The following is a 12,576-nucleotide window of genomic DNA, read 5'->3' as shown; positions in this document are numbered from 1 at the left end:
CAAATACTGTCATGTTTAATTTTTAAAAAGCAAAATGTTTACAGTTTTGTCTAACTTAGTGAAACACCTAATGACACTTTGGAGAAAATGAACAAGCTATTTTGAATTTTCACTCTGTGAGGTACAGAGAGTGGTGGGGCCATTTTAGTTGCAGTCAAATGCTTGAGTGAGTGTGTTTTATTTCTCTAAGGGAAGTATAACCTAATGTTTAAGAACATGAACTGTGGAGTCAGCAATCCTGGGTTGAAATTCTGGCTGTGCCACTGAATTGCAAGTTACTTAAGGATTCTGACCTTCATGTAAAATGGTTACATGGTTGTTGAAAGGATTAAATAAGATGATAGACTTAAAGAGCTTTATGTAGCACTAAATCAATGCCATCAGTTACTGCTGTTAATAATAATTACAACAATGATGTAATTCTTCCTTAGGAAGGAGCATTAATAATAATATAATATACAGCTGCTTCATTATCATCCTCATCACCACAAACATTTTATTGTATGTGCCGAATAATTCTTGATATGTTAATCCTGTTACTTACTTGACATAATGTAGAGGGTTTAGAAGAGAGCGAGAGAGGGGGCCATCCCGGTAGCGTAGCAGTTAAGTTTGCGCGTTCCCCTTTGGCGGCCCTCTTTGAACCTGGTCACTGGCTCAGATGCTGGGCTTGGACCTCCTCACTGCTCATCAGGCCATACTGAGGTGGCATCCCACATAGAAGAACTACAACTCTACGACTATGATATACAGCTATGTACTGGGGCTTTGGGAGAAAAAAGAAAAAGAGGAAGATTGGCCACAGATGTTAGTGCAGGGTCACTCTTCCTCAAAAAAAAATAAAACAAAAAAACCCAGTAATGTAGGACCAAAAGGGGAAAACTTCAATATGTTAAGTAGTTATTTAAAAAAAAAAAAAAAGAAGAGTGGGGGTGAATATTTGATCATTGCTATTTTGGCCCCACTGAGTTGGCAGTTAGGAGAGTCCCTTAACAGAGAAGCAAAGATAGAAACATCTGATTTATTGGGAGTGCAGTAAGTGGCCTTGTGGGGACTAATAATTCATTAAACAGATAGTTAATGTTCACAGCCTATATCCCAAGCATCACTGTAGGTGCTTTGGTTACAGTCGTGAACAAGACAGAGACTGTACATGCATTCATGGCACGAAGAGGCTAATAGCAATGTCAGACAGTGTGAAAGTATACTCCAATGGGTGACTTAAGTGCTCCATAGAAATACGTCAAAGAGAGGGATCTTCTATCCCATTCTAAGGGAATTTCAAGAGAAATTACATTTAAGCTGAGATATAGTGGGAATTAGTCATATATGGGGAATGGTAACTGTATATTGTGTTAAATTTTATTATTAAATTATCTTAAAACTACTAATAGTAGCTACTGTTGATTAAGTCAGACAGTCCCTGACTTACTTTATGACAGCTGTCTGAGAGCAAATGTTCTTTTTTATTTTAATTCAGTTTCAGGAGGATTTGAGAAAGATTTCAGGGCAATATTTCTCTCCTACTGTTAGGGGCTCCCTGGTTGCCCCTGATTCACCTCTAAGCTAATTTTGAAGGTGTCTGTGCAGTGAGAAAAGAAAACTAAACTAGGAATCTTGAGACTCATCTTTTAGTTCCTGTCTGTCCCTAATTAGTTCATAAGATCATAAGCAAATCCCTTCACTTTCACGGCTTCAGTTTTCTGATTTGTTCAAAGAGGTTGGGGAGTTAGATGATCTGAAGTTTTATTTAACTCTGCAAGTTTTACTATGTGCACAATGTTAACAAAAGAGAGCTCAGAGAGAGGTTCAGTAACTTTCCCCAGATCACTGGGCTGGAAGTGGAGGAGCTGGTTCTTTCAAGCATTAGTACAATACTCTTTTCTTTTTCTTACTACTACTGTATTATTAAAAATCCAAGGTAGATTTTGTCCACAATCCCATCCTAAAATCAGGGTAATGTTTTCATTCCATTTTAATCTTTTTAGACTAATTTCATAAACAGAAAATTACATTGCACCCTTTCAGTTGACATTGTATTTTCCTTAGTCTTTTAAAAAACTCATTCTCCCCATGTTCCCCTCAAGTGGGTCAGTGTATATACATATGTGCACACACATGCAAGATTTTTGTCATCTTTTTAAAATGTGATCTCACAAATATATTTCTTGTAACTTGTTTTCTTCCCTTACTAGTACGCTACGGAGGTCCCTCTCGTCTCAGTAGGTATAAATAAATTTAGTTATTTCAACAGCTGCATAATATTGCACAATACACATGTACCGTATTTCATGTAGCTCTCCCCTATTGATAGATTTTACAGTTTTTAAATCACTTCACTACAAATAATGAAATGATCCTTGATCTTACATTTTTACATGGTAATGCTTTAAAATCTATAAGATATATTCCCAGAAGTAAAATGGCTGAGACAAAGAGAATGTATTTTAATTTTAATGTAAGTCTAGATAGCTTTCCAAATGGGCACAGCAATTCACGTCCCCATTAACATCCTCTCAGAACTGGGTATTCTCAGTCTTTCATTTTTGCCAATCTGAGAGTTGAAAAGATGGTATATTGTGCATTTACTTTCCCCTCATTAATGAAATTAAGCTTCTGGTTTTGGTCATTTGTATTTTCTCTTCTGTGGATGCCTGCTCATATTTGTTACTAATATTTCCTTTATGTTGTCTTTTTCTTAATTGCTTTGAAAAGTTTTATGTGTGTTATGGATGCTAACCCCTTGTCTATCAAATTTGTTTCAAATATTTTATGCCAGCCTTGTTTTTCTTTTGACTTTATGGGAACTTTTACCATAGAAAATTTATTTTTAAGTAGTCATATTTTTTCTTTTATAGCTTCCATGTTTCTTATCTTGCTAAAAGAGATCTTCTTACCATGGGATAAATAAGTATTCTCCTAAATGTCCTTCAGATTTTAGAAAAAAATTTTTTTGTACTTCTAAAATTTATTTTTTTAGAGTTCCATTCCCCCTGGATATATAGTTAATTGTGGTGGCACCATTTATTAAACCACTCAACATTTTCCCACTGAATTAAAATAGCATTTTTGTGGTAAGTTAAATTCTTTTATGTACTGGTATCTATTTCTAGATCCAGTATTCTCTTCCTCAGATGTTGTCACTTTCTGTATGAATACCATATTGTTTTGATCATATTGACTTGCAAGTGAAGCAAGTGTCCTCTTTCTTATTCCTCTTTGAATACAATCCACACCCCCCCCCCAATCCTTTTCATTTCTTGTTGGACTTTTATTAAATGGTTATATAATTATTTGCAGAGAATTGACATCCATATGATAAGACTTCCCATCCAATTACATAGTATGCCTTTATGTTGCCTTTTTTTTTAACTTGTTTTTGATCCTTCAATAATATTTATTAGATTCCTTCACATCAGTTCTTTGTTTTAAAATTTATTTAAATTAAATCACGTTTTTAAAAAAATTTATTTCTAAGTAATTTGTAGTTATTGCCCATATTGTAAGGAGAATTCCCACCACCACCTCCAATACTCTGTCATTTCTAGCTGGTTATGGGTAATAAAGAGAAGGCTATTGATTTCTATTTTTTTCTTGTCATTTTTATTAGAGTCTCCTGAGTTTTATAACTATTCAATTTCATTTTATTTTCCCTTTGAATTAGCTTCAGGCTTTAAAGTAAGAAGAAATAATAATAGTGATAATTGGCATGTCTGTCTTTTTCCTGTTTTTTAATGGAAATATTTTTAGCTTTTTACTTTTCATTATGATATTGCTATTAATCATGATAACAGTTTTACCATTGCATAATGCCACTCTTTGTCTTGTTTAATTTTTTAGTTCTGCTTTTTCTGATGTTATAGCCATTCCTGATTGCTTTTTTGCTCTTCTTTTTTGCATTTGTCAACAACTCTTTGCCCATCCCTTTATTTTCAATCTTTGTCATTTAATTTTAGTTGTGTAACTACTACTACACCTTATGTTTACAAACATATGGGTGGGTTCTGTTTTATAACTCAAATAGTAGTCTCTCTCTTTTAACAGATATACAGCTCATGCACAATTAATATAATTATTCATAAACTTGATTGCATTCCTCCTCTTTTACCTCATTTTTTTACTCTTATCTTACTTGATGGTTGTTTTTGCTTTTGTGTGCAAATGTGTTTCCTTAACATGATTGGCTTGGTCATGTTAGAGTACATTTTCTTTCTCCTTTTGTTAACTTGAAAGATCAAGAATGCTTTTTCATTCCACTAGTGGTTACTTTTCTATTCACAACACTCCCAATAAAACCCATATTTCTCAGTTATTATCTAAAAACAAGAACAAAACTATACCTCATGCCCCACCCCCAAGTCACTGTATTTGCCCATTTAGCAGCCCCAACAAAATGAAATCCTTGTGACTCATTTATTTCTCCAGGTTGTTTGTTTTTGCCTTGTCAGGCAACGGCCTTTCTTTTTGTCCACCACCACCACCACTAGCTGCAGACTTTGCTGAGAGGGTTTAGTATTTTCAGTACCCATATGTGATTAGAGTGTCATTCATGGTGTGTTACTTCTCTTTCAGTAATTCTCATGGTCAACAGTATAATTTCTCCATCCTGCTATCTCCACCCATTCAGATTAACTATGTCTGCTGCTGAGAGCTGTTGTTCCCCACTCTCTCCCCTCCTTTCTCCTTGTTCCGTCTTGAGATCTCCATTCTCATTTAGGTTCTGGTTACAGGACCTTCTCAGATGGCATGTAGGTCGTATATTGTTTGAAACCCATCATAACCAAAACTATCTTTCTTTCTGAAACGTGAGTCATATCTTGGCTTGTCTCGTGATTCTTGTATCACTGTTCTTTGCGCTCAATCATATGTATAGGTTACTCTACCGTTTTCTAAATCTTGGTTTTGCGAATGAGAATTTGATTTCTTTTCCTTTGTAAACTTTTAATTTCTCATTCTGAAAGTGTGTTTCAATTTGAGTTTATCCTTGAAAGTAAAAAATTTTACTAGGATGTGTCTAGTTGTGTGTGTGTTCTCGTTACTCCTGCCTAGGACTGACTCAGCCTGTTCAACCTGCAAGACTCAAGCCCAGTGATAGTGATACTGGAGCAGAACGATGCACTGGTTCCCCCGCCCCCCACAGCATTGATTTTCCCTATAAGAGTACTATTTTATTTCTTTATATTCAGAATTCATAAATTACAAACCAGTAAAACTAAATATTTAATAGTTTCAATTATAAAAATTTAAATATAAATTAAGTAAAAATTTATAAAGGTAAACTTTAAATATATGTATCACTCTAATATAAATTATTAGCATATTAGTTAAAATAAAATATCAAAATAACCTAAACACTACCTAAAATGAAAAAGATTAATCTTGAAAAAAAGTAAAGTAATATTATTTTTTCCTTCTCACAAAGGTGTTGTAATCTTAAGAAGCCCCTAGTCCTGTGACAGCGTCATTGTTATATAGCTGGTATTTTTATGTACAAATATTTCCAATGGCTAACAGGACTCTTTCTGACTATACTAGTTGGGGGACTGATGAGAAGATATAGTTATAGAAATAATTCCATATTTTTCTCTGACCCCTTTTTTCTTCAAATCTTCCTATGTCTATTTTGATATTTTTTAGGAGCTACTTTAGAACACTTTTTTTTCAATAGGGACATCTATCTTTTTACCGAAGCTGGATGTAGATTGTGTTTTATGGAAGCAGTGCAATTTGTCTTCATCTTCCCTAGTTTCTTCATATACAGTGGTAAATCCCTGAACACATCTGTGTTCATTTTGATGCTGTCCTGTTCATATCCCACTTGCAGTAGGAGATTTGCTTGATTGTCATTTTTCTCCCTTTTTGAAGATTACGGAGGTAGAGATGATTCTTTTCTAAACACAACATCTCAGATTTTTAATATATCTTATTACAGTTTGACTTCTCCTCAAGATATATATAATGGAGCTTTCTGATTAAAAAAAACAAGAAAAAGAAACTGGTGTTTCAGTAGTTGAGAATAGCATTGAATACCAAAAATGATACTGTGATCACTGCTCAAATTTCCCTTCAAAGTGGTGATGTGTTCTTCTATCATTTGTTTAATTATTAATCCTCCATTCATTTCTTTTTTTCTTTCTGAGATTTCTGTTATTTTTCACTGTTACATTTCCTGGATCTGTCCTTTAACTTTCTCATCTCTTCTGTAATGATTTCTATCTCTTAATTTTTCTGTTTTGAGATATTTTATCCACTTCATCTTCTACATTAGTATTTTAGTTCTCAATAGTAACCAGGATTACCACTTTCAGTTTGTCTATTAACTTTTAAAATTTGAATTTTTCTGTGGTCCATGAAAGTCTATTTATATATGGTAATTAATCTGCTTAATTTTTAAGTGTTCTTTTTTGGTGATTGTGGTTGTGGTTGGGTTGCGGTTGATGTTGTCAATACACTTCCCCCGCAAAGAAGCCATCTGTTGGAGGCATTGCATAGTCTTCTGAGATGCTGGATCCCCTTGGGAACTTTGCTTTGTATCTCCTAGGCAGTGAGGTAAAGCTGACAGGGTCCTGGAGCAGCGGAGGGAAGTGCCACCATCTCTATACACGTGGGCCCAGGGTCAACAAACCATAGATATTTTGTCCTCTGCTGAGACACAAGTGGGAAGACACTCCACTCTTGGATTCGCCAGGAACTCCCAGGCAAACAGAGCCCTCTGCCAGCCTCAAGTACCAGGATCCACCTGGCCCACAGTGCAATCCCCCTGCAGGTCACCTGCTGTTGGCAAGGTCAAGCAGATGCTCCCAGGACCGTGCATAAGTGGGCAGGGGCCACATGGGCCACCCAGGGTGGACCAGCCTCGGCATCTGGGCCTGCTCCCTAAGACTCTCCATTGCTGGTCCCTTGGCCCTCGTCAGGCAGAGAGGAGGAAGAAGTCTCTCTTCCAGAGATCCTGGAAGAGCCTGCGCCTGCAAATGTGCCCTGCAGGTTCTGCCTGCCTGCCTAGAGTGGCCACTTCCTTGGTCCAGAGAGGTGGTGGACAGGGAATTGAGGAGGGGGAGGCAACAGGAACACACTTCAAGCCACCAACTTCACCAGGGAAGGTTTTGCTTTCATAGAACCATTTTTACCTCTAGAGATGGCTTAGAGAAGTGGTGCAGGCATCTATGAGAAGTCATAATGTGGATTTCAAGTTTATGGGAGCAAAAGCTTTTTCTCTAATTCATTTCACAAAGAGGCCAGGCTTTTCTCAGATTCAAGGAGAGGGGAGATTAGTTTAATAATATGAATAATAATTATAATGATAAAAAAATTTATATAGAATAAATTTAAATTCTGTATAAAGAAAGCCAGATGTGATTAGGGTCTTGAATGACCATCATTTGTGTAGGGGTGGATGAAGAGACATTTAAATTATAAGCAACTTTTATAAAATATTTAGGGTCAATCATAAGTTTAACACTGCTTTTTTGGTAATCCACATAATCTTCATATGTATTGTAGATTCTGTGTCTTTAAAAGGAAATTATTTCTTGACTTCACAAAGCATGCTTATAAATGTTCCCCAAAACATTTTACCTCTCCTCCTCCTCCTGTACTCTCCTTTCCTGAAAACTAAAGATGGTGATGCCTGTTTACGGCGCAAGAAAACAGAGCAATATAATTAATAAAAAAGTGGAAAGTGTCTTATTTTGAATAATAAAGTAACAAATTTCCTGTTTTTCTATTAAAAGGTCAACATGATTGTGTGACTATAATCAACAATTTCTTTCCTCGAGAGAGACTGGATTATTACACTAAACCTCAGGGACTGGATAAAGAACCGAAACTGCCCCCAAAGTTAGCGGGCCCACTGCACAAAATTATCACCACAACAAATCTTCATCCTGTCAAGGTAGTGTAGTGTTTATTGTATTTGCTTTTTATTTAAATATTGCTTCAAAGTTTAAACTGCTCCTGTTATCTAGGATCATAATTGTCTTGGGTTGGGTTTTGTAGATGTAGAGCTTGCGATGGGCTTTCTTGTTCAGTTATACAGTGAAGGAGTGCTCTCAGGTGAAATCTGAAAGAGAGTGAGGGGCATATACTAGAGCAGGAGAAAAGCTAGGCAAAGAGGTGGGTTCAGCTGAAGCCTAGCTTCCGCCTCATCTCACGGGGAGCTCTAGACCGTTAATGGCTCCAGAGAGGCAAGGAGGCCAGGCTGTTGTATCCGTCAGTCTGTCATTGGCTGAGGCCTGTCCCCTGAGGGAAAGGACAGCCTCCCAGATAGTGCCGAGTGAGGTGGCTCCCTTTGAATGAAGGCAGTTCCCTGGAGAAGGAGGCAGCTCTGAGCTCATAGCAGCCAACACTCCCACAGCTGGGACCTGTGCACAAGCCTGGTGAAGAGGGTCTGGGTGGGGCACCAACAGCATCTCCTCCAATAATTATCCTTCCAGGAAATATCCTGAAATGTAATAATGAACACTTTTTTTTTTTTTATAATTTTATTTATTTATTTTTTTCCCCCAAAGCCCCAGTAGATAGTTGTATGTCATAGCTGCACATCCTTCTAGTTGCTGTATGTGGGACGCTGCCTCAGCATGGCCAGAGAAGCGGTGCGTCGGTACGCGCCCAGGATCGAACCCGGCTGCCAGCAGCGGAGTGCGCGCACTTAACCGCTAAGCCACGGGGCCGGCCCGAACACATTTTTTTTAATGCAAGTAGCTATTTGATGCCTTTAAGTAGTACAGTTCTTCCAGTAATTAGTCAAATCACACAAATTTTTAAACTTTGTAGATCAACCCAAAAGTTCAAATGGCTTAACTGGGAAACTTCAAGAGCCATCCTGAAATATTTTCACTGCTATTTTCTTCATATTTTATATACAGCCTTTTTGTTTGTTTGCAAAATGATTGTTGTTGGTTCCTTTTTTTTTTTTGCTGAGGAAGATTCGCCCTGCGCTAACATGTGTGCCAGTCTTCCTCTATTTTGTATGTGGGTCGCCACCACAGCATGGCTGATGAGTGGTGTAGGTCCATGCCTGGAATCCGAACCTGGGCCGCCAAGTGGAGTGCGCTGAACTTAACCACTACGCCATGGGCTGGCCCCTTGCTGGTTCTTTTTAATCAATCCAAATGAGTATAATTTCATCAATGGGTCATTACAGGAAACTCCATGTGTGCTACAATGATGCTGTCTTTTTCCAAATTTCAATGTCTTTCATATATCTTCATTTGTAATGTAGAGATTTAATAGTAATTCAGAACTGTTTGGTGAGCAAGACAGTAAGTTGGGTCAAAAATTGAGGTTTTCCCTTAATATAAGGTGTTATTATAGTGTAGTAAAATAGACTTCCTTAGAAATCTACGACAAAAGAAGAATCTGTGGAATATACTGAACACTTGAAATAAGTGGATAGTTCTCACAAAGTAATTCTTTTGAAGACTAACACTCATTTGAAGACACAGGTTCCAAATTCTATATAATCTTATTACTTTATTGATGCATCCCTTTGCATACAGTCTTTGAAGCTCAAGAAACAAACCAACCAACAAAAAATACCTGTCATGTGGCCCTTGACCCAAAGTAATTTTCTGGGCCATCAAGAGAGATGACAAATTAGCAGATCCTTTCCCATAAGACAGACAAGTGGAGTCTATTCTGCTTTTATTTTTCAAAACTCAAAATGTTTTACTTAACGTTCTGAAAGGACCGCTAGAGGCAACACTTGTGATCCTAAGTCGGCAAAGAAGAAATTCAGCCGTGAATCACGTTTGTATTTCTAGTAGAGATTATATGAGACTTAGAATTTAACCTTTAAAAAATATTTAGCCTCTCCTGTATTTGTGGTTCTTTCTCTTCCAGCACACACAGGAAAGAGAGAACTTTCGGAAATAGCAGCAACTCCCTCTCCAGAGCACTCTTTCTCGTGGGGGCGGGGCAGGCTGGGATAGGAAGACAGGACTTTTCCCAGGGATACGGTATTTCTCAATGTAGAGAACGTGAGCGGTTTGACAAGGCCCTATTGTTCCCCTCCTGCTCGAGCATTGTAGGATATTCTGGTTTAGATTGACTTGAAGTTCTGTGTGTTTTTATGATTCACTATCTTTTATATCTGTGTTTCCACCTCTTGAGATTGCAGTCATCTTAATTATTGCAATAATTGAGTCTGTGGAGTAATTTTTGATGTTTACATGGAAGCCAGTTTCTCAGGGTTAAATGTCTTAAGAATTATTGTACCTCTAATAATCTTTAAAAGATATGTTTTGAGTAAATGAGGTTAAGGGCATATTTATAAGGACAATAAATTGCACTGAAGTAGCCTACATTATATTTTTTAGAGTACTTGGTCTTATTATAGAGACTATTCTATGATTATAGTACTTTCCTTCAGTCCAGACCTTGCTTTTTGTAGGTGTAAATGAACTATTCACTTGAAAACCTTTCTTTTTTTCTTTTATCCACACTTCAGATAAAAGCTGCCCAGTTGCTTTTGTGGTGCCCTATTTTCATTGCTTGGCCCATTTTCATTGCTTTGCCCTTTTTCAAGCTGGCATGGGTCTTCATAGGGCATATTATAAAAAAGTAACTAACAGCCACTCTTCAAAATCAAAGACCTTTTAAAATAAGCACAGAGGGCCGGCCCCGTGGCTTAGCAGTTAAGTGCACGCGCTCCGCTGCTGGCAGCCCGGGTTCGGATCCCGGGCGCGCACCGACACACTGCTTCTCCGGCCATGCTGAGGCCGCGTCCCACATACAGCAACTAGAAGGATGTGCAGCTATGACATACAACTATCTACTGGGGCTTTGGGGAGAAAATAAATAAATAAATAAAATCTTTAAAAAAATAAAATAAAATAAAATAAGCACAGAAGTCCTCCTCAATACACAATTCACCTTTTTGCTACAGTGCACCTAACACAGCTCCACTTGTGTCAAGGTTAAGTGGCTGCTATAGCAATAAGGATGTTTGTTTTCAAAAGAGACTTGGGGAATTGTGTTGGTGCCCAGAATAGAGAGGTTATACAGGAGAAAAACAGAATCACAGGAAAAATGATAACAGAGTTGAGCAGCGTGTCTAAGGGGTCAGGAGACAAATGTGCACACATGATCCTGTCTTTGATAATTAACGTGATTTTTAAGCCCAGAATTGTTGTTAGTAATTTTTTAAAAATGGGATGTAAAAAATAAAAAGAATACAAAATGCCTCTGTATAAACGTATTCTATGGTAGTCCCTCTTTGTGAGATGAGATATATCTGGCTTTTATGCCTATGGGACTATATTTATTCCTCCTCGATAATTACTAATAAGAATTTCCTTTATAATGCTGTAGAGATTAGAGGAAGGAAATTAGTTCAAATATTATTCTTTTGTGTGCAGCTATGTAAATGTTTCAGTAAGCTCATAGTAGAGCTGTGGTTATGTGTCATTTTTCTTTGTGTTTGTTGCTGTATATTATAAAACAAAGTTGAATATCTTAAACAAAAAATCATTAATCTAGGTTCTATTTGAAATTTTTTAAAGAAGTCTGACTTGTAAGTTTAAAATCTTACGCTTTGATTATAAACGCTGTATATAAAAATATTGAGCAAACAGCTTCAAATGATTGCAGTTGACAGCAGAAATATAAACAGGTAATTAATGAGTCTTTTCTTCCTTACCACAGTTAATTTTTGATATATGTTATGGTAGGGAAAATTGTCAGCAAGTTTACCAATAAGGGTTTTGATTATACTTCATGAAGTATAATAATTTATTATTTAGTGCTATATTTAAGTAAAATACTAGATTATATCAGTCTAGTAGCATCAAAAATAAGTAAAAATCATATTTTAATTTCACAAGAACACTTAATCTATGTTAAATTTCCAAGTAGGAAGCTAGGCATGGGTTTTACTTAAGTTAACAAATTATCTTTCTTCATGTCTAAAGAAAGGATCTAATTCATGAAATCTGCTACCTGTTGTTCCCTGACATTACCTGGGATAGGTATTAGCTGTAAGATGTAGGTTAACAAACACTGAATGACTTTCTGCTCCGTCCCTACAACTGTGCCCACATTACACATATGTGTACATTACCGCTATGTCACTGTGGATTTTTACAGCTGTCCAGTGTAGACCTACTGCAGGTGATCTACCCTATAACAAAGCTAATAAAAAAATACTCCTCATTACACTAAATTTGAGCTTAATCTGTGCATATATGGGAAGTGTGGGACTCATAAGGCATCAGAGTTGATAACTCTGTAATATTCCTCCTTTTAAACTATTTTTACTTTCCTCTTTGACCTGTTTTCATTATCATAGATGATTAGAAGCATATTAGGAAAATTTCCACAGAGAAATGTAGTTAATTGGAAAGCAATACACCTTTTATTTTTAGACTTATTTCTGTAAAAATCTCATTTCCTTATCATTAAAAAGAATTAGTGAGTATTGCAGTTCTCCTAGCCGTGAAGTTGTAAAAGCTCAGTAATGTTTACTAAAAGTAGTGATTGCTTGGTAATTTGATTCTGTTTATAAAGGATGGGTAAATATGCCATGTTTATAAGTACTTTCAACTGAGACAGTAAAACGGTGACTCTGAGTGGCCAGCT

General features: G+C 36.6%; 1 protein-coding gene across 1 annotated transcript in view; it reads left to right on the top strand.

The window, feature by feature from the left end:
- Nucleotides 1-12,576, top strand: part of ANKMY2 (ankyrin repeat and MYND domain containing 2) — a 40,356-nt gene that overhangs the window by 16,668 nt on the left and 11,112 nt on the right. The window contains exon 5 of the mRNA XM_058526642.1: nt 7,731-7,891. Coding sequence (XP_058382625.1) covers nt 7,731-7,891 — 161 coding nt within the window. The remainder of the gene's footprint in view (nt 1-7,730; nt 7,892-12,576) is intronic.

Source organism: Diceros bicornis, chromosome 3 (genome assembly GCF_020826845.1).
Source record: "Diceros bicornis minor isolate mBicDic1 chromosome 3, mDicBic1.mat.cur, whole genome shotgun sequence".
Classification (NCBI taxonomy): Eukaryota; Metazoa; Chordata; class Mammalia; order Perissodactyla; family Rhinocerotidae; genus Diceros; species Diceros bicornis.
Note: the sequence above shows the minus strand (reverse complement) of the source record. Positions and strands in the feature narration are given on the sequence as shown.